The sequence below is a fragment of the Orcinus orca genome, chromosome 5, assembly GCF_937001465.1.
Source record: "Orcinus orca chromosome 5, mOrcOrc1.1, whole genome shotgun sequence".
In the NCBI taxonomy this organism is placed as follows: Eukaryota; Metazoa; Chordata; class Mammalia; order Artiodactyla; family Delphinidae; genus Orcinus; species Orcinus orca.
Window position 1 is genome coordinate 20518387 of NC_064563.1, and position 24927 is coordinate 20543313.

A 24927-nucleotide genomic window follows, 5' to 3' on the forward strand; every position below is an offset into this window, starting at 1 on the left:
TTAAAAAAAGAGAGAGCAGTTTTCTAAATGCTGTAGAAAATCAATATTATTTTCTTAGAGAGATTTGGAGGAATCCATCAATTGTCAGAATTTAGTCTGTCGGCATTATTGAAGACCACTCTTCAGCATTTCCTAAAGGAGATTCGTTACAGTTCCTACCTTTTAAGGCTTTTAAAGATTATGTGAAATGGGGGCCAAACACAAATAATTAAGTCAACTGATTCAATTCTTCTTGTGCAATAAAGTGGTACGTAATAGTCGATAAAGAAACGAACCTTGGGCTTCCCTGGTGGCGCAGTGGTTGAGAGTCCACCTGCCGATGCAGGGGACATGGGTTCATGCCCCGGTCCAGGAAGATCCCACATGCCGCAGAGCGGCTGGGCCCGTGAGCCATGGCCGCTGGGCCTGCACATCTGGAGCCTGTGCTCCGCAACGGGAGAGGCCACAACAGTGAGAGGCCCGCGTACCGCAAAAAAAAAAAAAAAAGAAAAAAAGAAACCAACCTTGTGTTTTCTTGAATCTCTCATCTATATCAGTATTCGTTCATCTGCATATGCATTAAGATTATGTGATGAAGACTTATAGATTTTATTACACAAAATTTAGAAATTTAGGTAGCAAATCTCTTTGATAAGAAGTCTTAAGAGCCATGAAAAATGTTTGATGCCAAAATTTTCTGAAGAAAATATCCCCCAAGGTACAATTCCCAAGTAGTTGCTAGATGAACACTTTGGAAAACTGTACACAAAGATGCTTCCCCCCCCATTAAATGCCTGCAATATGAAAATAAATATATTTGTAACTAAGAGTAGCTATAGGACTATATGGCACATGGAAAACTTTATTATATCAGTCTGATTTGATAAAGCAGGCAAAACTGTTTATACTAGGATTATAATTTTGTTTTTTAAAAAAGACTTTGTTTAGATTTTCTTTTCCCACAAAGACGATGCTCTCCACCTGTGTATTTCTAGCCCATGGCCAAGTGCATTATTTATCACAGGTGCACCACTTAGCAGAATAAATGTATTGAGTAAATCAATTATGTATTTTTAGATGTTCATAGTGATTATAGTAAGGCTTTTGAATTGGGGGTGGTCCCCTTAATTTTCTCTGTAATATGGTGGTATTCGTTTTATAATAGCCAAAAGAAAAAAAAAAAAGGAGAGCCATTTGGTTGGTGTCTTGAGCTTTTTATGGTGGGAGAGGAGGATGGGGTGTAGGGAAGAAGGCTCTAGGCCCAGTGTGCAATAGAGACAGAACCATGAATCGTCCAGCTTCTGCAGCCGAGTCTACCTGTGGCAAACAAGTCATTCCCTGGTCTCTAAGATCCGTGTTTCTTCAAGTGGAGGCCCAGGTCTAGCATGGGTCGGATTCCTTGGGCCATTTGTTACACATACATCTTCAGAGTCCAGTAGGAGCCTGATTGCTGCCCAAAGAACAGTCATGTGCAGCTGCTGGGAGAAATACTGCCTGGACCCCACCCCTGCGAAATCCTGTCTCAGACCATGTAGGATGGAGTCTAGGAATGGGTGCTGTTTTCAAGTGCTCAGATACCTCTGGTCACCAGCCAAGTGCAGGAACAGCCATGGAACTCTGTGCCTTAGCACAGAGATTGGAAACTGCCGTCAGAACAACTGGCAAAAACGCACTCAGAGATCCAGTCTTTAACTTGAGTTACCTGAAAAGAACGCCGAGTGTGCTCACCAACTTCTTTTTTTTTAATTGAGGTGTAGTTGATGTATAATATTGTCTAAGTTTCAGGTGTACAACACAGTTACTCACAATTTTTAAAGATTGTGCTCCATTTATAGTTATTTTAAAATATTGGCTCTGTTCCCTGTGTTGTACAGTACATCTTTGTTGCTTATATATTGTATACATAGTCATTTGTACCTTTTAATCCCCTACCCCTATCTTGCCCGTACCCACTTCCCTCTCCCCACTGTTTGTTCTCTGTATCTGTGAGTCCTGTTTCCGTTTTGTTATATACATTGATTTGTTTTATTTTGTAGATTCCATGTATAAGTGATAACATATAATGTTTATCTTTCTCTGTCTGACTTATTTCACCAACTTTTAACCGTGATTTTTGCCTGAAATAGACGTTTATGGTGACATTGGCATTTGTCACTTTGGCACTTGGTGTCAGTGCACACATGAGCTTTGGGTATGTGAATGCTGAAGCCGCTTTCCAGAGAGTTCTGACCCCAGTCATACGAAGTAAACTTCAAAAACCAGGGGAGACGTTGCAGTTTGGCAACTAGATTATTGAAGTGTATTGTCTAAATTCATAGGGTCAGTGTATAAGCCCATCTTGAACTTTGCTAGCTGAGAGCTGACCAAAGAGTCAGGCCTCTGCAAGCTTAAAGCCCTGAAAAATTCTGGAAGGGCACCCCATACCCCAAAGGAGCACAGAGTCTCTTAGGAAAGAGGTAAAGGCCAGGTCAAGCTTTTCCTCAGTCCCTTCTTTGTGGGCACGACCTTCATTTACTTATTTATTTTTAATGGAGTCTAATCTCTTCACTAAGCTGTGAGCCTCTGTTTCAAGAGTTTTAAAAATAATTGGGACAGTTTTAGTACTATCTGCTGGCTGACTTCCAGTAGTTTGTCCCCAGGAACTTCCTTGCTGTGGAGAATGTTGCCCAGTTACAGTTTTAGGCAGAGGGATTCTGGGATGGCTTGTCCTTCGGCCACTTGTTCCAAATTGATAAGTGTTGAGTGACATTTGGACACTTTTCTTTGATCTCCTTTTTGGGGCCCCTGGTGATGTTGTCCCCACCTGATCATCACCTCCCCCACCCTGTATCAACTGCAAGATTGATTTCTTCTTCCTTTCTGGAAGTCTAAATTTATTCCCGGGGTGTTTTGCAGTTGCTGGTGGTCAGGAACAGCTGTTCTGCCACGCTTGACTCTGGATAATTCTCTGTGTTGAAGTCAGCAAAATAATACCATAAGAGAAGCCAGGAAAACAAAAGCCTTCATGGTCTTTTCTCATTACGAGCACTGAAGAGAGGAAGATCAGCCATCTCCCTGGTTTAAAAAAAAATAACAAAATGCAGGAAAAATTAAGATTCGAAAACATATTTGAGGCAGCAAGATTCAAGAATGTTATTTTCGGGGCTTCCCTGGTGGCGCAGTGGTTGAGAGTCCGCCTGCCGATGCACGGGTTCGTGCCCCGGTCCGGGAAGATCCCACATGCCGCGGAGCGGCTGGGCCCGTGAGCCATGGCCGCTGAGCCTGCGCGTCCGGAGCCTGTGCTCCGCAACGGGAAAGGCCACAACAGTGAGAGGCCCGCGTACCGCAAAAAAAAAAAAGAATGTTATTTTCCTCCCGTGTTATATAATTACTACTTGGTCATTGTAGACAATACTGATCAGCAAAAAATGAGAAAATAAAAAACACTGTAATCTGACAATTCAAAATCACACTAACATTGTCTCGTATTTGTCTTTTTTCAATACAAATGTAAACAAAAGAGGTTGGAGAATCCTCTACGCTCTTTTTGTAGCCTGCTTTTTTCACTTAATGTATCATGAGCATCTTTCTGTTTCAGTAGATATTTTCTGATTAGCTGTTTTTATTGGAAAAGTAACACAAACATGGTGAAATATTCAAACAGTCGTAAAGAGCATTCAAGACAAGTAAGTCTCCTTCACACCAGGACCCCCTGCCCTTCTCTTCTCCCCAGGGAAACCACTACTCCCAGCTTCCTCAGTACAGCCTTCCCTCTTCCCCCGGTAACCACGGGGGATTGGTTCCAGGACCCCCACGATACCAAAATCCGAGGATGCTTAAGTCCCTTGCATAAAATGGCGCAGTGCAGTCCGCCGTCTGTATCCGTGGTTCCGCATCTGCAGATTCAGTTTCTATCCACAGTTGGTTGCATCCGTGGATGTGGAACCTGCAGTTACAGAGGGCCATCTGTATTCCAGAAATACTCGACATACAAAGGTGTGGTTGGATGTATGTGCCTTTTTAGAACTTAACATATCTTAGAGAGCTCCCTAAATTAGCACTTATAGATTTATTCTTTTTTAGCAGTAAATAATATTCCACTCTACTGATGAACCATAATTATTCAACCGGTCCCCTAGGATGGATATTTAGGTTCTTTGCTGATTGTTTGCTATTATTAAACAATGCCACAATGTGTGTCCCTGTATGTAAATCCTTGTGCCGTATGCTGTTTATGTATAGGATAATTTTGCAGAGGTGGAATTCCTGGGTCAAAGGTTATGTGCATTTAAAGTTGTAATAGATGTTCCACTTCCCTCCAAAAATGTTACACCAATTTACGCTCCTGCCAACAGTGTACGAAAGTGTTTCTTTCTCCCTGGCCAATATTATTCTTACTCTGGCCAATAATGTTCATTATCAAACATTTTAGTCTTTATAATTCTGATAGGTACAAACTAGATTCTCATTGTTTAGTTTGTACATGTATTTAAGTTATGAATGGACTTGGGCATATTTCTCTCTATACACCATTACATCATGTTAATGACTGTACAATATACCATTGTGTGACTCTACCATAATTTATTTAAACAGTTCTTTTATTGAGGGACGTATAGATTAGTTCTATTTTTTATTATTATAAATGATATTGCAGTAAATATTCTTGTACATAAATTTTTGTGCCTTCCTTAATTTCCTCATTTTTTCCAGTTTCTTTGGAAAGTTAATTTGTTAGGAAAGTATGAGAATTCCTTTAAAAAAAAATACAATTTTGACCTGGTTTACTTTCATCGAACTAAGTAAGTAGTTGTCTGCATGTCCACTGTGTGTGTTGGGGAGGATTTGTTTGGGCTGCAACTTTCTTTTACAAAAATATGATTTAAGGTTGCCACAAAAAGTGTATTTTTAGCCAGGCACCTTGCTTTCCCACTAGCTGTGGTTTTCAGCTTGCATATCCATATGTTTTTGACTAAAGCCATAAATGGAAGTTTCATTTGAAGTTTGCTTCCCAGTACATGTCATGCATTTCATTCCATATTATTTTCGTCCTTTTCCTTTCCAGTATTATATTTCTCAGGCACCAGTGAAGAGTGAGTTTTCAGTTTTGCCAAGAGTTAAATATTTGCAGAGATGGAAAAAAAATAAAGTAAAAAAAAAAAAAGGAAAATTAATGTGGCTGATTTAGTCCTGGCTCACAAGACTTTCATATAGCTGCTTCAAAGCTTACATTTTAAATATCAAGAAAAATATTCTGTTTTCACTCTTATCAAATGCCATAATGCCTGAATTAATTAGAATGGAGCTATCATTTCTCCCCAGATGGAATTGGATCATCCCATCCTAGCAAAATGAATGCTCAGGGCAGCTGCAAATGAAAGTTCCTTCTCCAGCCTCCACTCTGCGCTTCTTAGCTTGTCCAGTTTTCCTTTTATCGAGAAGGCCAACATGGAACAGTTTCTTCACCTCTGATCCTGGGAAGTGAGGGCCTTTCATCCCAGGGCCTCAAGCTTTATAGTCAGCTAACTCTTGGAGCCCAGGTTCTACCCAAGAAAACTTGTAATTGTTTAGTTCAGCGTCTTGTCGTTAGGTACAGTTTTCCAGAGCTGTTTCTTCTGAAAGACCAGTCCCATAGGACACCGCTTTGTCCTGTCTTTCCAGGCTCTCTATTTTTTAAAAATGAGATTTTTTTCTCTTTTAAAAAAATTGAGATGTAATTGACATAAACAGTATATTAGTTTCAGGTGTACAGCACAGTGATTTGATACATGTATATGTTGTGCAGTAGTCATGACAATAAATCCTTTTTTTTTTTGGCCGTGTCACACGGCGTGTGGGATCTTAGTTCCCCTACCAGGGATTGAATCCGCACCCCTTGCATTGGAAGCGCGGAATCTTAACCACTGGACCGCCAGGGAGGTTCCGCGACAGTAAATCTAATTAACATCCATCACCACACATAGTTTTTTCTTTTTCTTGTGATGTGTCGACTGAAAAAAAATCGCACAACCTAAAAGCTGAGAATTATGTTTTATTCGGGGACCTTACTGAGGACTGTAGCCCAGGAGACAGCCCCTCAGATAGCTCTGAGGGGCTGTTCTGAAGAGGTAAGGGAGGTGCCGTGATATATAGGAGTTTTTGCTGAAAAAAAAAATAGTCGCACATCAAAAGATTACTACTAATCGTAAAAAACAGACATCTCAAGTTAATGACTTTAGTGCTTTTCTATGTATGGGAAGATGCAGGAGTCTGGACTCGTTGAAATTACTCCTTTGATTTACATGTTGATTATCTAGGGCCAGCATCCTTTTTTCCTCCATCCTCAGTGCTCCTCAGGACTCACCACTGGGGTCAGCTGCTGGCTTGATGGCGGGAACCACTCTTTGTTTACTGAAATGGCAGCCACAAGTATTTTTGTCCACAAATAACTGTTGGGGTTGGGGATGGAGGTGGCGAGGCTGGGAGAAATGGTGAGTGTCAGGTATCAGGATCATGAAGCACCTGTTACAATTAGGGTTCTCTCCCTCCAAACCCCAGTCAGTTCTCAAAACCACTGAGCAGTAGCAGTTTCCTCGAAGAGAAATAACATCGCTGCACAACGGCCCGTATACCACACGGTTTGTCTGGACTCTGCCAGGCTGAGAATTTTCAATCTCCAGGGAGTTTAGGGTGTGTTTAGAGGAAGTTTTTTTCTTTGCTGTAATATGTTACCTTTTATTTTGAAATAATCTAAAACTTACAGAAGAGTTTCAAATATAATACGAGGAACTCCCACATACCCTTTGCCCAGATTTGCCTTTGTTAATTGTTTATGATTTGCCTCATTTGCTTATCTCTCTTTTTCTGTATGAAGATGTATTATATATATATATATATATATATTTTTTTTTTTTCTGAACTCTTCAGGACTAAGTTGGAGATGTAATGCCCTTTTCCCCGTAAATACTTCAGATCATATTTTCTAAAAGGATGTGTTCTTACTTAAGCACAGTACAGGAAGACCTCATATTAACTGAGCTTCACTTTTGTGCTTCACAGATCCTGCATTTTTTTACAAATTGAAGGTTTGTGGCAACCTTGCATCACACAAATCTATCAGCACCATTTTCCCAGCAGCATTTGTTCACTCTGTGTCTCTGTGTCACATTTTGGGAATTCGTGCAATATTTCAAACATTTTCATTATTATTATATTTGTTATTGTGATCTGTGATCAGTGTACTTTGATTACTAATGCCAAGAGATTGACTCACTAAAGGCTCAGATGAGGGTTAGCATGTTTTAACAATAAAGTACCTTTTAATTAAGGTATGTACTTTTTTTAGACATAATGCCATTGCATTATATATATTGTCTATGTGTGTGTGTATATATATGTGTATATATAATAAACTTAATAGACTACAGTATAGTATAAGCATAACTTTTTTTTTTTGCGGTACGCGGGCCTCTCACTGTTGTGGCCCCTCCCGCTGCGGAGCACTGGCTCCGGACGCGCAGGCCCAGCGGCCACGGCTCACGGGCCCAGCTGCTCCGTGGCATGTGGGATCCTCCCAGACCAGGGCACGAACCCGTGTCCCCTGCATCGGCAGGCGGACTCTCCACCACTGCACCACCAGGGAAGCCCCAAAAGCATAACTTTTATATGCACTGTGAAACCAGAAAATTTGTATGCCTTGCTTTTTTGCAGTGGTCTGGAAACGAACCCTCAATATCTCTGAGGTATGCCTGTATGGTATGAAAATCACAAAATTCAACATTGGTACAATACTGTTGTCTAATCCACAGTCAATATTTGAAATTTCATTTGCCACAATAATCTCCTTTTTTTCCCCCTAAATATTTATTTGGTTGCATCAGGTCTTAGTTGCAACAGGTGGGCTCCTTAGTTGTGGCTCACCGGCTCCTTAGTTGTGGCATGCATGTGGGATCTAGTTCCCAGACCAGGGATCGAACCCAGGCCCCCCGCATTGGGAGCGTGGAGTCTTAACCACTGCGCCACCACGAAAGTCCCCACAGTAATGTCCTTTATGGCCTTTCTGGTTTCTGGTCCAGGATCTATTGAAGGTCATGCATTGCATTTAATTGTCCTGTCTCCCTAATCTCTTTTTACCTAGAATGATTCCTCAGCCCTCGTGTTTCTGGACCTTGACATTTTTGAAGAGTATGGGCCGGTTATTTTGAAGATTGATGTTAATTTGGCTTTGTCTGGTGTTTCCTCCTGGTTTAGGTTTAGGTTATACATTTTGGGCAGGAGTACCACAGAAGTGATGTTGTATTCGTCTCCCTGCATCCTGTCAGGAGGCATGTGATGCCAGTTTGTCCCCAGAATCGGTGATATGGGAGGAGTTTCTTGGGTCAGCTGGCTTGCCTCATTAGTGTGCTCCACAAAGACAGTGCAATAAGAGGAAAAACGTTTTGGTCCTCAAACGTGGCCTCAGGTCATGTAAACTCTTTTCCGTCCTCTGGATGATGAGCAAATGCCATATCTAGCGTGGTCACTTAGGCTTCACAGACCACTATTTAATTCATAAATAATACTAGGGGCTTCCCTGGTGGCTCAGTGGTTGGGAGTCCGCCTGCCGATGCAGGGGACGCGGGTTCGTGCCCTGGTCCGGGAAGATCCCACATGCCGCGGAGCGGCTGGGCCCGTGAGCCATGGCCGCTGAGCCTGCGCGTCTGGAGCCTGTGCTTCGCAACGGGAGAAGCCACAGCAGTGAGAGGCCCGCGTACTGCAAAAAAAAAACCAATAATAATACTATATTGGTGTAGAAACAGACTCCCAGACTTAGAGAACGAACTTATGGTTACCAGGGGGGCAGGGTAGTGGGAGGGATAGATTAGGAGTTTGGGATTGACATGTACACACTGCTGTATTTAAAATGGTTAACCAATCAGGACCTACTGTATAGCACAGGGAACTCAATATTATGTAACAACCTAAATGGGAAAAGAATTTGAAAACGAATAGATACATGTATATGTATAACTGACTCACTTTGCTGTACACCTGAAACTAATACAACATTGTTAATCAAATATACTCCAATATAAAATTTTTAAAAATGCTATATTGGTGTAGCTGTATATAGAGAGATAGAGCTTTGAAATGAAACTGTGACGCTTCCATCTGTTGATTCTACTCTTGCCTCTTCCCACACACTTAATTCAGAAGTCTACATATAGGGACATCCCTGGTGGACCAGCGGTTAAGACTCTGCACTTCCAATGCAGGGGGCATGGGCTTGATCCCTGGTTGGGGAACTAAGATCCCACATACCGCGTGGTGTAGCCAAAAAAAAAAAAAAAAAAGTATACATATAAATAATTGACTTAAGTTGGGGTAGAAGACTGTGGCTGAGAAAATAATAAAGTCAGGGAGAAAAACGCATACTGCAGGCCTCGTGTGGTTGCTAGAGGTGCCTGCAGGTTTGATTCTGAGACTTGGGGGGGCTCGTGCTCGGAGGACGAGATATGTTCAGTTACAGGAGTCAAAGCATCCGTCAGGGAAAGGCTTGCCGGGTGTGGAGGAGAAGCAAAGCTTTTCCAGGTATAGAGGCCGAAGGGGGAGTTCTCCTGCTAATTCCCCATACATGATCTAGACACTGCGATCTAGCAGTCCTCAAAAAGTCTCCCAACTGTGAATACCCGGAGTTCTAGAGAGAGGTTTTCTCTACCCTTCCTTGACCCTAGGTTGTGGCATCATCTCAGAGAACCAGCCAGGAACGGCTGCAGACCACAAGGCTACCCCACGTACCAGCTGGACCCGGGCATACAATTCAGAAAATCCAGAGTTGTAGCTTTTTGTTGTTGGTGTGTGTTTCGTTTTGTTTCCGTTTTTAAGAACAGGGCCCCCTTGGCACATCCTGACAAATGAAATTTAGAGGCGTCGGTTTTTGTTTTTGTTTGGCTTGGGACCAGAATCGCCTTTTGAAAGTGTTTAAAGAGCAGAGATGTTTTGGTTTCTACCTCTCCTTACCTCCACCGCAGAACTTATTCTTTTCTTGCCCAAAGATGACTCTGAACGACCTCACAGGGCTGAGACACAGATCCCTAACTTCTCCATCTGTTGATTTCTTCGGAATTTTTTATTTCACCATAGTGTATGAAATACTCTGACAGTTTCTCATGTCGTAGCCCGAAGGAGATTTCTATCACTTTGGAACAGAGGCTAACTGTAGTGCTCACCACAGCCATGAGGCCCCATAGGCCCTGGCCCCTGCCTCTCCCCCTGTGCCCCTCAGCCACATGGGCCACCCCGTTTTGCTCAAGTACTCCAAGCCTACAGGTCAGGTCCCTTCCCACCTCAGGACCTTTGCACTTGTTCTCCCTCAGCCTAGTATGCCCCCCACCCTGATTTCTGCACTTCATCCAGATGTTTTTAGATCACACATTACCTCCTCAGGCACAGAAGGAATGCCTGTCTCAAATAGTTCTGCATTTGTTTGTTCAAAGCCCTTATTGTTAGAATTATACCATATATTTGCTATTGTGTCTCCCCACTAGACTATAATCTCCTGAAGGGCCAGGGCCTTTCTGTCTTGTTCATCAGTATCTCTAGCACCTAGAAACAGGGCCTTGCACCTGCACGGGGCTCAGCAGATATTTGGTGAGTGAATATTTAAATGAAACTTGGAACACCGGAAAGAAAAAAATCATCCATTGGCTTACCATCCGAGCACCACCACTATTAGTATTTTGATACATTTTCATTTCAAAGGTAATTAGCCTTTTGGGGTCACTAGAAATCCTATAAGACCTAGGGGTACATGCATATAAGCACAAAGTCCCAAAACTTGACAAATAATTTTAGCAGATTTCTTAATCCTGCTACCCCTGGTTAAATTCTTGTTTTGTTTTGTTTTGTTTTCCTGAGTACTCATGGCTGGATGCAAAACACCCACATCACCTTTACTGTATTATTTCTGCTAATTTGATTGCTGAAGAATGGCTCCTTAATTTGCATTTCTATGATTCCTTGTGAAGCTGATAATTTTTCCATGTTTGATTAGTAAATACATGTTCTCTTTCATAAATCGTTCAAATCCTTTGACTTACCTCTTGGAGCGTCTGTTGTATGAGCTCTTTTAATAATAAAGATGTTTACTAAAATGGCACGTGATAAAAAGAAAACAGATTAAGAACCAGCAGCCCACACTGGCAACTTCTCGCTTCTTGTGGAACGCAGCTGCGGATTCATTTTCTGTTATTAAGCCTGGGTTGCCACACTTTGCACCTGGAGTAGTTTTAAAATCATTCAGGAAAGCTAACCAATAAAAAGCTACGATAAACTCTCTCCTGACTAATGCAAATAAATGCATGAATCAGAGTTTCCATTTCCTGCTGGGATAAAAGTATACCTATTGTCTGAAGATAATAAAACAAGAAAAGTTTTGGTTTTGCTGCTGTTGCCAGGCCATGGAATTAAATTCAAAGACACAAAGATAACTTTGTGAAGCGGCACAGTGAAACACCCAATTTCCTTTTTTCCGAGTTAGGTCCTTATTTGCCTAAATTCACTGCCTTCATAGATGTGCTTCCTTCCTGGCCACTTTTGATAAATCTTGAGATATCCCAGAAATCACATGGAATCTGAGTAGCACACTCTGGTGCTGCTTTAGGTAGAAGAAATATGGTTTCTTTACAGCAGAAGGACCCAGATAAATGAACATGCCAGAAAGATGTGATTTCTTTTTATTTCTAGCTTGTCCTGGATCTGTCAAAACCATGAAAACCGATGTTGTAATCCTTTAAATGCCAATAAAATATACATTGTAGATGATGCATTTGCTAGGAAAACATAAAAACCTAGGTTACGGGCATTTCCATCTTTATACCTAAGAGAGCAGAGTTGCCTGAATACTCGCACCCTGGTTTGTTGACTAGATTACTGTTTGGATGGGCAGACAGGAGAGCAAGTAGGAAAATCGTGTGCCGGTGCTAAAAATTCAGGGTTTCTTGTGAAGTAAATGCAGCTTGGGTTACAAGTCTAAAACCAGACCAGCTGGGGGCATCTGGAAAACCTAAGGTCCACCTGTTCAGTGTTGGTGGCACTGGAAGTGATTTTAAGGTTTGAAGCCGAGAAAGTGTGGCTGAATGCACAGGGATCCCAGAACTCTCTGCCTTATCCACTGAGCCAGCTGAGAAATTTCCTTATAGCTATTCTCACCCAGAATTGGAATAAAGGGCTCAGTGTGAAGTTGGGATGGTGCAGCTTCTTGGTTTAATACTTTACAGATTTTTGGAACCGAATGCACCCTGAAGTGAAAGGCTGCCTTTTTTTTTTTTTTTTTTTGCTGACCTTGTTGGACGGCTAATACTGTTTCTGGGAAATAAGAGAAACAAGCAACTCATTGTTAGCAGGAGCTGAGAGAGGCGCAAGAAGGGCGAGAGACGTGTCTGCAGCCCTTTTCCCCCCTTCATTGTATCGTGACTGAGTCCAGGCTGGACTGAGGCTGGGTTTTTCTTTTCGACCTCCGTAGACATGTGTTTTCCATCAGACAGGGCTGCGTGACACCTGACATTGGCCAGTTCACATAAGTTAAGCCATGTACGGCCCATAAACAGAGAGGAAAAGACCCGCAGCTGCACCCAGACACTCTTGCTGCTGAAATATTTTTGAAGCTTGGTGTGGCTGGGTCTGCATATATGTCAGATACGATTTACACCTGTTTTGGCTTCTGTCTGTTGCATATCATTACTTCCCCAAAGCCGCTGTGGTCAGAAGGGCTAGTGTTGCCTGATGGCAGCACCTCTTCTCCTTGAAACCTTCCTGAATTATGAAATGTAACTCTTCAAAGTATCTGATTTTGTCTTTTTTTTTTTTTCTAAGGACTGAAGAAGAAAGCCCTATACCATTCTCTGTAAAACCAGATCGCGCAGGGTGTCATTGTAACATGTGATCCGTGTTGATTTCATCATTTTATAAGTAAATAAGTTAATTAAATTAGCCTGCATTAGACCTTTTCATGAACTAGGGAAAAGGAAACTCCTCAATCCTTGTCACCAAATTTCACTCAGTAAATATTTTTGGATCGCAGGACAGGGCAGTGATTGGTGGTCAATGCCTCCCATGCCAGCCGTGCATTCCAGCACATTCCCTGGGCTTCCTAGGTTTGTCACAGTCTATGCCTGTGATTTGTGCTGAGTCACTTAACCTTCCAAGTTTCTTCATTTCCAAAATGAGTGAATTGGCTTAAGTCAGTGGTTTTAAATTGCGTCCCAAGGCCCCATGCCAGGGTTTCAGGGGCATGTGAGCAGAAGCTAAGCTTAGTTAGTATTCAGTCTCCAAGAGCTGTGTCTGTTCAACATATTTTAAAACTTTGTTTAATATTTTGACACAAGAGTTGGGAAACGCCTGTAGGGAAAGCACAGGGAAAGCCAGACCAAGAAAATTTAGAGAAGAGAGTCAAAAGGGCTGCCATTTAAGCGCTCACTGGCACCAGCACAGGCCCCAGGCGTGTTGTGAATGAACCCCTGCCCATGTGGGGTGTCTCTGCCTCATGCCATATATCAGGCTCTGGAGAAAGAGCCTGCTGCTAAAAAGAAGACTTGAGAACCCTGGTCGAAATGGACTGAGCCCCTTCCAGCCTGAACTTCTATGGTGTTGCTTCAAAGTAGTGTAAATACATGGCCCCAGCTGTGATGAGTGTGGTGGGGTTTGTAAACCACTAATGATAAAACAGAGCAAAATGCAATGGGTCCTGAACAGGGAACTATGTTCTGGAAGTAAAGGGAAAGCAGCCACAAAGTCTAGTATTCATTAAATATTCACTTGTAAGATTAGGGGAGTAGTGATTAAAACGCATCCTCAAGAGAAAGAGTTGTGTCTGTGTGTGTGGTGGGGAGGGATTTCCAGTTTATTCTGAGTTTTCTTCATATTATGTTTCTTTTAAATTAGAAAAGTCTATGCTGATCATCTTCTTACAAATGAACTGATATCATACACCAATTTCTGACCCATAAACCCTGAAGTTTAGTTCAGGGAGAATGTATTTAGTGCCTACTGTATGCATCAGCAAGTCAGGTTTGAAATGCACTAAATTATCTGTGTTCTATGTTTATAAGGAACATCCGTATCATTGGGGTTGGTTCCAAGGGGCAGGGGGAGACTTGGCTCCTTCCTAGGTCTTATTTATAAAGAGCACAAATCCAGCCCCCAGGAAAGTGAGAGTTCAAATCACAGGAAGAAAACGCTACAGTGTTTCTTAAAAGAGCTTCTGTTCTGTGTGTATAGCCCAACCCAGAATCCAACAGGAAAGATTTCCTGACTTTCAGCCTTAACCAAGTACATGTTTACAAGTGGTGCAATGCAATGTCATAAATAGTGCTTGATTTCCTTAAAAAGTTACAGAGTAAGTGCAGGAGTCATATTCCCTCTCCAATTACCAAGTTGTATGGGTACAAAAGGACAGGCAGCTAGTTGTAACCCATGGAGGACACACTGAGAGCTAATCTGGGCAGCCTGACTGTCATTCTAAATATCAGACGGTTATTTCATACGGGCGCTGGTTCTCTTTGTCAGGAAACACATTAGCGTGGAAATAGGAAACTTGGGTTCTACTGCCATGAGTTAGCTCTGGGGACACGGACATTCACAGGCTTAGGGTGACCAACCAATCCCATTTGCCTGGGACTCTCCTGGATTTAGCCCTGAAAGTCCCGTGTCCCAGGAAACCCATTAGTCAAACTTAGGACAACTGGTCACTCCCTGTGACAGACCCGTTTCAGCATTTGTAGAGCAGGGACAGAGAATGGAGTGATCGTCAAGCTTCCCGTTGTTAACAGTCCATGATGCAGGAGAGCTTGTGTTGCCCTCTCATGGGTGTTTAGGTTTCTGGAATGTGTTTCTGATGCAATTTATATAAACGTATTAGCCCAAACGTCAAACTGAATTAAACACCTGTTCCAAATGGGAGGAGGAAGTTTCCCACATCCCAAATCAAGTGTATTACCCAAGGTGCGTACAGTATTCGAATGTTGCGTATTCATCTACTTTGAGGAAACTGCAGCCAGGTTTTCACAAGAAGTCAGCCTCTTCAAAGCTCTTCTCACTCTCAAGGGATGATGTTAGAAGGGTTCTTTGGAATGCTTGATGATTTATCATAGAAGCTTGTAAAAAAAAAAAAGAAAGAAAGAAAGAAACCCCAAAACTAAACTAAAAGGTTACTTTGAATATGTGGAACTGAAGTTCATTTAGCAAGATTCTGTTTACCACCCGCGAAAACTGGAGTACAAATTAAACCATCTTTGAGATTTTCCTGTTAAATCAACATTTGCTGATGGAGAGTTTCAGCAGATATTCTGGCAGTCTCTTATAACCCCCGCTTTCCCTGCATTTTGTTTCGTTTTGTTTTTCTGTTACTTTGTATCTTGAACAACAGTGGATAACTAGCAAAAGGTATTCCTCTCTGCCCTCCCCAGATTCACATGTGCATCAGGGAGAAGGATTTGAAGGGAATAAAGTAATTTCTGTGTCTTTCTAGGGCTTAGGTGTGGCTTCTAGCCATTGGCAAGCTGGTTGTCCTTTCCATAATCTGCTCAGAGCCAGCCCCATGCAGGCCCGTGACAGGTTTTGTAGTTGAGCCTAATCTTGTGGTTTTGTTTTCTTCATTTGGCATTTTGTGTGTGTGTGTGTGTGTGTGTGTGTGTAACCATAGCCTATTTTAAAAACAAGGGAAGCAAGCCCAGGACACAGAAAAGCAAGCCACTGAACCTCTCCGAGGCCAGAAAGACATTTGTCAAACATTCCAGGAGGCCCTCTGGACAACCTGATTCCCTGGCCTCCCTCCTCGTCTGCAGCTCCTGGCTTGGGGAAGCTGCCCAAACACTTTGTCTGTGAGCTGTCGCTCTCTGTCCCTGCTGCTGCAAAAGGCAAAAGTTCAGGAGTGAAGCCTTCACCTTTTCCACGTCTGCTTCTTATACAACAAATGATGTGTAGGCTTAGAACTGAGTCCAGGGACCTTCCTGGCCTCAAGCCTACTTGTGGGGCTTTGTAGACGTGACCAAGTGTGTTTGCTGGAGCAGGTCAGAGGGTGCATCAGCGTCCTGGGCAGCATTAAACAGAGAGTCTGGGTAGTCACCCCCTCTGCACACCCCATTCCCATGTTGACCGTTTACTTCACCAAGGATACAATCATTAAATCAAAAGAGTGTTCATATCTCAGATGCTGTGGAGTTTTGTTTTTCTTGGTGTTTTCTTTTATATTGAATAATAGCAGTGAAATGTTTCTGGTTACATATCTGTAGAGCTTGGTTATGTTCGATTGCCAAACACAGAAGAGAAAGCCAATTATCAAAGAAGAAAGAAAAAAAAAGAGAGAAAGGAAAAGGAGATGAAAAGAATGAAAAAGATACATGTGGGTTTCAATTTAAATTCTGACTCTCTTGGAAGGAAAAAAAAAAGAAGTCTCTGCTTTAGGTTTTTTTTGTTTTTTTTTTTTCTGCTTTAGTTTTGATACATTCCTACTTCAATGGAGAAATCTTCTGTTTGGGTTATTCCTTTCTGTGGGGACTGGCAAAAGTCTAGAACTTGACTAGGTCTTTAGCCTTTTTGAGGCATTTAGTGGCAGTCTGCCCTTAACTGGTTTGGCCTCAGATACTGCATTTGAGATACTCTGCTGCTTTTCTTTCTTTTTTTTTTTTTTTTAAACTGAACTATTCTCTCCCTAAAATGTTATGGAATATTATCCCAAGGAGTATTTTGTTCATTGCAAGTCTAGATGTTTTCCTTCCTGTGCTCTCCTGAGGACCTTCTCTCTGTTTGTCTCTGTCTTGGGCCTCTGTTGCCTCTTTGTCTTTGAGTAGCTAGAACCTCAACCATCAGTGAAGTTCATGAGATTCAACCTAATAAAAGATTCAAAAACAGTCTGAAATGAAATGACTAGAGGGAACAGAGTGACAGGTGGAATTATGGGAACCTGGGTTGAGTCAGGCACCTGGCTTCTAGGCCCTGGACCATTTTATGATTTTGACCAAATTCACTGTTTCTCTGCGTATTGTTTCCTCACCTTCACAAGAAGGTGCACCAGGCAGGCTCTTAGTTTTGAGGATCTTGACTATATTTTAAGCCTTATTCGTTTTTTTTCAAATAATTTGGGGGTTACCTCCTTTCAGTCCACCAAGAAAATATTTTGCATATTTGATGCATACATGACCGTGCTTTTTTATTTATTTTTTTATTTTTTGCAGCACGTGGGCCTCTCACTGTTGTGGCCTCTCCCGTTGCGGAGCACAGGTTCCGGACGCGCAGGCTCAGCGGCCATGGCTCACAGGCCCAGCCGCTCCGCGGCATATGGGATCTTCCCAGACTGGGGCACGAACCCGTGTCCCCTGCATCGGCAGGCGGACTCTCAACCACTGCACCACCAGGGGAGCCATGACCGTGCTTTTGTTTTCTGTTTTTTACTTTCACATTTTTATGTTTTACATAAATAATAAATGCACACAGAAAAACTTCAAACAGTGCAGAAGAGGAAAAGGAAGATCTCCTCCCATCCTTGACACCCCGTTTCCTCTCCAGAGGCACCCACTGTTGTGTATTTTCCTAGAGAGATTTGCTGTATATGTATTGATATGATATGAATGCCCACTGCCTCCATTTTTCTAGTTACAAATAGTGGCATGCTCTTACATGCATTTCTTTTCCTTGGATTTTTTTTTCTTCCCTCTTCTAAACATTGTTTCTTAGAGATTGTTCCATAGAAGGACCTACAGAGCTTCTTTATTCTTCAGAATAGCCACATAGAATTCCTCTGAATGAATGCATCATGATCTCTTATTGGTGGACACCGTTTTTGGTCTTCTGCTGTTATGGACAACACTATGGTGAATATTCTCATATAGACTTCTCCGTTGGTGGGTGTGCTTTATTTTGAAAGCAAAGCCACTGGCTAAGTTCTACTCTTTTCCAGTCACTACAGTTAATAGCTGGAGATGTTTAGTCTGAGTGTAGTCTGAAGGATCAGATCTAAATTAACTGGGAGAAAGCAGCATGTCCACCATGCCTCCCCAGTGAATGGTCGCCGTAAGGGCTGGTGTTTCAAAGGCTCGCAAGGGTGTGGTTTTGGAAGAGATCTTCTCCAAGTCTTAAACTCCCCCAGATAAGGATGCAGACATCAATAAAACCTGCCAAGCAGTATCTGGACAGTGTGTGGAGTGGAGTAACAGAATCCTGTGTGAGTAGACTGACAATGCTGTCTTCCCAAGTTACGGCAGATGGGTCTGATTTGTCATGTCAGTAAGTACCAGACTTGAGCCAGTTTTAATATTTTTCAAAGAACCTGAGTTATAAAAATTAACATAACCTCTGAACTGCTAACAAAAAAATTTAACATTTTTAAGCTTTTTTCCTAACCTGGGGATTTCTGATATTGGAAATACTCAATTTACACATTTCTCTTATAGACACAATTCGGTTTTTTTTTTTTTTTTTTTTTTGTCTATAGTAGTTACATCAGAAAAATAGGAGCATACTTTTTCAGAAGGTTCAGAAATGACTGTGCCTGGAGATAATCACTATTCTTCCATCTAAGCATCCTTCTCCTGGCCTAAAGGAGGTCTTATGAATTAAACCCTTCTGGATATCTGGACTTTGTCTTACTTGAATTGGTATTTAAGAGAACTTTTCCCCGATGACACAGTGTGTGCCCCATCCCTGACCCTCCCACCCGGGCCTTCAAATAGAGATTGTGATTATGCTCCAACAAGCTGTAGAAATGGCGTACTTATTTCAGTTATTTTGGCATTGATCACAGCTGTGCTTTTTTTCTGTTCTCAAACTGAGAACATAAGGAATGCCCAGCTGGTTTCAGTCATTCATCCCATCGTTTACTGAGTTTCCCTGTGTGCCAGGGACGGTGCCAAGAAATGAGAGTTCTTGGTGGTGGGCTTGATTCGGGAAGTGAAGCCCAAACTGTTTGGGCAGAATACTCCAGTATCTTACCTTGCCTCGAGTGACTTCCCTGGGATTGAGCAGAGTTGTACATCTGTCCAAACCTTCCTTGAGCCCTTCCTAATTGTAACCTGAGCAACCTTTGTCCCAGGGCCCTGTTTTGAGTGCTTTGAGGGTCTGCTGTTTAAGTGGTGCTTCCTTGCAATCAACTGAAGGGAAACCGTGTGTAGCGGGGTTGCCTCAGTTTCAGTGATCGTTCCTGGTCTTCAGTTTCAGGTGTGGCAGAGGGCGGCCAAGGACAGTTGAAAGGGCAGGTGGACGGAGTGTTGGGGGTTCAACTGTGGCCCTGGTTCCGCCTGTTTCTAAGCAGAGCACGCCCCTCACCTCCCTGGGTTTCACAAAATAAAAGGCTGGACTAGATGCTTTCCAGGAGTCCTTACAAAGCCTAACATTCTAGCGCTCCACGGCCAAGCATAAAAACCCACCTCATTTCTTCACACGTTCCTTGTGAGTTCCTGTGAAGGCAGGAGCTGTTTATTCAACTACAAACCCAGTGCCCAGCACACAGTGGGAATGGGATAAAGACTTGAGTGAGTTATAAGTAAATTTCAAAAAAAAAAAGTATTTTTACCCCACCTCTACTCCCATCCAGAGGAAGTTCCTGTCATGGAATTAATTCTTCCTTAAGGAAACCAGTTCTTCTACAGAAAATCTTCAGTGTTGGTATTTTCTTTTCTTTTTTAAAATTTTACTGGCGTAGAGTTGATTTACAATGTTGTGTTGGTTTCAGGTGTACAGCGTAGTGATTCAGTTATACATATACATATATTCATTCTTTTTCAGATTCTTTTCCCATATAGGTTTTACAGAATTTTGAGTAGAGTTCCCTGTGTTACACAGTAGGTCCTTGTTGATTCTCTATTTTATATATAATAGTGTGTGTATGTTAATCCCAAACTCCTAATTTATGCCTCCCTGCTACGTTTCCCCTTTCGTAACCATAAGTTTGTTTTCTAAGTCTGTGAGTCTGTTGCTGTTTTGTAACTAAGTTCATTTACATCATTTTTAAAAATTAGATCCCACATGAGTGATATTATATGATATTTGTCTTTGTCTGACTTACTTCACTCTGTATGATAATCTCTAGGTCCATCCATATTGCTGCAAATGGCATTATTTCATTCTTTTTTATGGCTGAGTAATAGTCCATGTGTATATGTACCACATCTTCTTTATCTGTTCCTCTGTCCACGGACATTTAGGTTGCTTCCCTGTCTTGGCTATTGTAAATAGTGCTGCAGTGAACATTGGTGTGCACGTATCTTTTCAAGTTATGGTTTTGTCCAGATATATGGCCAGGAGTGGGATTGCTGGCTGATATGGTAGTTCTATTTTTAGTTTTTTAAGGAACCTCCGTACTGTTCTGCATAGTGGTTATACCAATTTACATTCCTACAAACAGTGTAGGAGGGTTTCCTGGTACTTTCTTTTCAATGTGTGTGTGTGTGTGTTTTCTACACATTCACTTAATACATAGTTGATTAGGCTAATTTAAAATTCATCTAAGAAAGTTTAGTTATAAAATATGTTCCCTTGTAATATCCATAACAAACTGATGATCTGAAATATTTTACTTTGAACTTCAACTAAAGTATGCCAATAATTTTATCTTTTAAAGGTAATGATACCAAATATAGCAAAAATTGAGCATTTTTTTCCCTCAGAAATGAAGTAAGTATATAAAATTACACATTGTTGCCTTTGCCCCTGACCTAGGAGCAAATAGACTGAAAAGCATGGTTTTCTTTATTGTAGGATATTACCCAGGCAGAAGTTAAGCAGATTTGACTGGTAAACTGTTTGGAGGAAAGCTAGCACTTTTTAAGATGCATTTTTTGGCGGGTGTGTGTGTGTGTGTGTGGGGAGACACCAATTATAGAATTTATTAAAGGATTACAAATTTTTTTTTCTAAAGTGAAGTACTGCATGCCAAAATTTTAAATGTCGGTAAATGCAGACAAATAGAAAATCCGTAAAAAGTTTCAAACACTTCTTGTGGCTTTATCCAATCACAAACGCTGTTAGCATTTTTATATCATTTCTTTCTCACAATAATTCTCACTAAATGATTCTCTAATTATTCACTAATAATTTCTCACTAAATAATTTCTTTGGGGCACCCTCTTTTAACAAAGCGTGAATGGCGTCCTGCTTTTGTGTAGGTCCCTGATCTAGGTACTATGTTTTACATGTCACTCGTCAATTCACTCATCCATCCTAAGTATTATTTTCTACCCACCACCTATCAATGATCACATGCCCTCCTTAGCCCTGCCATAAGCATGCAGTTTATCTGAGACCGTGCATACACACCCCCAGATGTCCTGATGAAATTAGCTTTTATGCTGTGTCAACTTGTGTGGAATTTACTTACGACCACTCTGTTCTCTGAAAGGTTTAAAATGTATCCTAGAACACAGGCAAGGTGTGAAATCAGGTTTTTAACAGGGCACAAAAGCCACGACTAGGTGAGCCAGGAGAAGGGCCAGTATCTGAGCCTCCATGAATTGAATTAAGGTAATAATTACTTCAACAGTAATGATTAACAGGAAAGTGCTTTGGAAGGAATCTCAGGAATCTATAGTGTAAAGCGCAAAGCATTCTGATGATCTCTTTTTGATAAGGTGCTGTGGTCCCTGGTCGTTAACCCGCCTGTTCTTCCCTCCTGTAGTGATGAATCACCAGCACCAGCAGCAGATGGCATCCAGTTCCCTGAGCCAGCAGAGTCACCCTCCTCAGAACCCCCCAGCAGGGCTCATGAGTATGCCCAACGCGCTGACCACGCAGCAGCAGCAGCAGCAGAAACTTCGGCTTCAGAGGATCCAGATGGAGAGAGAGAGAATTAGGATGCGTCAAGAGGAGCTCATGAGGCAGGTATGGCCTTCGGTGGGATCTGGTGGAGGCTTTGTGGCCTTTGGTGGCAAGGCTAGTGGGTAGGTATCTACTTGCCATCGCATTAAAAGCCCAAAGCGCTGCTTCAAACTTCCAACGTCTATTTGCACTGTCTTGAGAGCCAAACGTAGATGTGTACAAAGACTAGCTGTATCAGCATGGCTGCCTGTGGCTTTCACTGCTAATCACTAGAAGGAGAGAAAGAATACGTTCCAGTTATTTATTACTGTGTAATACATTATCGCAAAACTCAGTGGCTTGAAACAATAGCCATTGTATTATATCACGCCATTTCGTGGTCAGGAATTGGGGCAGGGCTCAGCTGGACTGTTCTTGTGCTGTACGTGATTTTGACTGAGGTCACGTAACGGTGGTCGACCGGTGGGTGGCCTGGCCTGGAGGGTCCAAGGTGGGTTTACTCAAGTGTGTGGCACCATGGAAAGGGCTGCTGGAAGACTGAGCATAGCTAGGACTAAAAGCTGGAGTATTTGCCCATGGCATCTCTAGCTTGGCAAGCTCAGAGCAGTGGGACGTATTACATAGCAGCTTGGGTCTCCCCAAGAGAATGTTCTAAGAGACAGGAATTGAAAGCTGCCAGGGTCTTGGGCCTGGCTCTGGAAACTGCCACAGAGTCAGTTCTTCCATATTCTCTTGGACAGAGCAGTCACAGCACACCCCTCCACCCCCAATTAGAGCAGATAGCAGAGGGGATGTTCCACGGAAGAGATGACAAAGAATCTGCAACCATCTTTGATCCATCGTGGAGCATGAGAAAAAGAAAGGAAAATATTTTGCATACAGACTCTGATAGAGTGCTCTGCAAAACCCCCTGGGCTTTGATCAGGCACCTTAGTGCCATTTCCTCGTTCAGTCAGTCAGTCAACAGAGTGTGTGTCCTCTGTGAGTCAGGCTCAGGGCCTCACTTCACAAAATAAAGAAAAGAAAATCCATGAAGGAGCCCACAGTGTTCTCCCTGCTTCAGTGGCTTGGTCTGTGCAAAAGCAGAATTCTCTTCTGTGTTGCTAAACTCATGCAGCCCATGCTTTCAGGTCTCATAAATTTTGCTGGCTGCATTTTGGGGAGGAAGGCTTCAGTTTATTGTTTTAATTCTTCAGACTTTGCCTTATGACTCACATGAAGCAAGATACACGGGTAGCTTCCTTTCCATGTGGACGGAAATGAATAGTTTTAACTGTTCCAGAAAGCTTTCTTCCAGGGGGCTGGGGGTATTAGGGTAAACACGATTTTTTCTTTTAGTTATATCTGATACTTTCAAAAATATACATTGACTGCCATAGGTAAATAATGTATTTCTCATCAAATAAATTCTAAAATATAAAGTATCTACACTGTATGAAGTTTAAAAAACATGATGAATTAAAAGAATTCCTTATACATAGCCTTTGAAAATGTGGGAAATGAATATAAATTGTGCTTTGTTGTTCTGTTGAACTAGCCTCTAAATTTGAGGAATACAACTTTGTAATATAACCATCATTGTGCTTTTTTTACCCTGAGGATTTATGTCTGAACTTTCACGGTTATTTCAGGGTAGCATTTGTTTATACTGTTTTTAGATATACAGTATCATGTTTCTTAGCAGGAAATGATTGTATTATGGTTTTCTGTCTTTGGATAATAATTCTGTTTGGAATAATTTATCTATTTTATAATATAGAGTAATATAAATAGTATTATAGTAGCATTTATAAGTTTTAATGTTTTTTTTCCCCCGCAAAGAATGACTTGTGTCTCAGTTTCTGCCTCGTTCTGTGTTTCTCTTTCCTCTACCTACCCCACCTCCTCCTTTCCCACAGAAAGTATTTCTGAAAAGGGGTGGAGAAAAGTGCCCCAAATTGTTTCCTTTATTCCAACCATAGGTGCCTTTGAACCAGAATGTTAGTATTGATGGTTCATATTACAGAAATACCAACCAAGTTCCTTAAATGCTGATCCCTAGAGGCTGTGGAACTTGGAGTATTTTGCTGCATGACAGCGTCGACTCCACTGTACAGGACCTCGGGGAGGAACGCTGTCCAGATTTGCTCCCAGAGTCTCCTGTAGTTCAGCTTTGAACGTGTGAGCTTGTGTGTGTGTGTGTGTGTGTGTGTGTGTGTGTGTGTGTGTGTGTGGTTAGAGGAGGAGAAGAAGGTGGAATGGATTGTTCTGATGTCTTTTTATCTTTATTATGGATACAGGAAAAAAGGTCTAAAGAGACTTTTTTAAGTCGTGGCAGACATGTTCCCCATCCAGCAGCAGCCTGATACTCAGGGTCAAAGATATTGTTTAAGGCCATACAGTAAATGGTGTTGGAGTGTTTGATGACAGTGGCATTTGCCAAGATGTCTGATTGTTCAGGTGTGGATTAGTATGTGTATCACCTTTGTGGGTTTTTTTTTTACTGCTTTCTTTTGGTGCTTGGCCCTTAAGCCTCGCTATTTGCACTTAAGCCAGGGTGGGGCAGGGAAATGGATTGGAAGTAAAAGTGATATTTGGCTCACCTGTTTAGCCGCCTTCCAGCACCTGGTAGGAAGGTAGAGGGACAGAGGCAGTGGTGGTCCTGATGAGCTCTGAAGATTGTCTGTGCCATTTGTTCTTTCTGTCCCACTCCCTGTTCTACGTAGTCAACAACTTCCTGAATATCCTTTGCTTTCTGGGCACTTTGTAATTCCCCTGGCCTTCCTCTAGTTTGCAGGAGGGCCCTAGCTGTCCAGCCTGTCTTCTTGAAGTCCCTGCCCAGCAGGCAGGCCCTGACCTTCCTATCAGGGGAGAATTTCTGGGAGAGAGGCCCCTTCCTAGGCTCCATCTTTATGATAGGAAAGGAGGTTGGTAAATTTTAATAAATAGAATGAATTTGTTCCTAATTCTTGGGAAGTCATCAGTACTCTGTACATATATATATATATATATATATATATATATATATATATATATTTTTTTTTTTTTTCCGTACGCGGGCCTCTCACTGTTGTGGCCTCTCCCGTTGCGGAGCACAGGCTCCGGACGCGCAGGCTCAGCGGCCATGGCTCATGGGCCCAGACGCTCGGCGGTATGTGGGATCTTCCCGGACCGGGGCACGAACCCGTGTCCCCTGCATCGGCAGGCGGACTCTCAACCACTGCACCA

General features: G+C 42.1%; 1 protein-coding gene across 3 annotated transcripts in view; it reads left to right on the top strand.

Moving 5' to 3' along the window:
• WWTR1 (WW domain containing transcription regulator 1) overlaps nt 1-24927 on the top strand; it is a 132579-nt gene that overhangs the window by 85707 nt on the left and 21945 nt on the right. For all 3 annotated transcript variants that reach the window (XM_049710206.1, XM_004278185.3, XM_049710207.1), the window contains one exon: nt 21581-21783. In XM_049710206.1, the coding sequence (XP_049566163.1) occupies nt 21581-21783 (203 nt within the window). The remainder of the gene's footprint in view (nt 1-21580; nt 21784-24927) is intronic.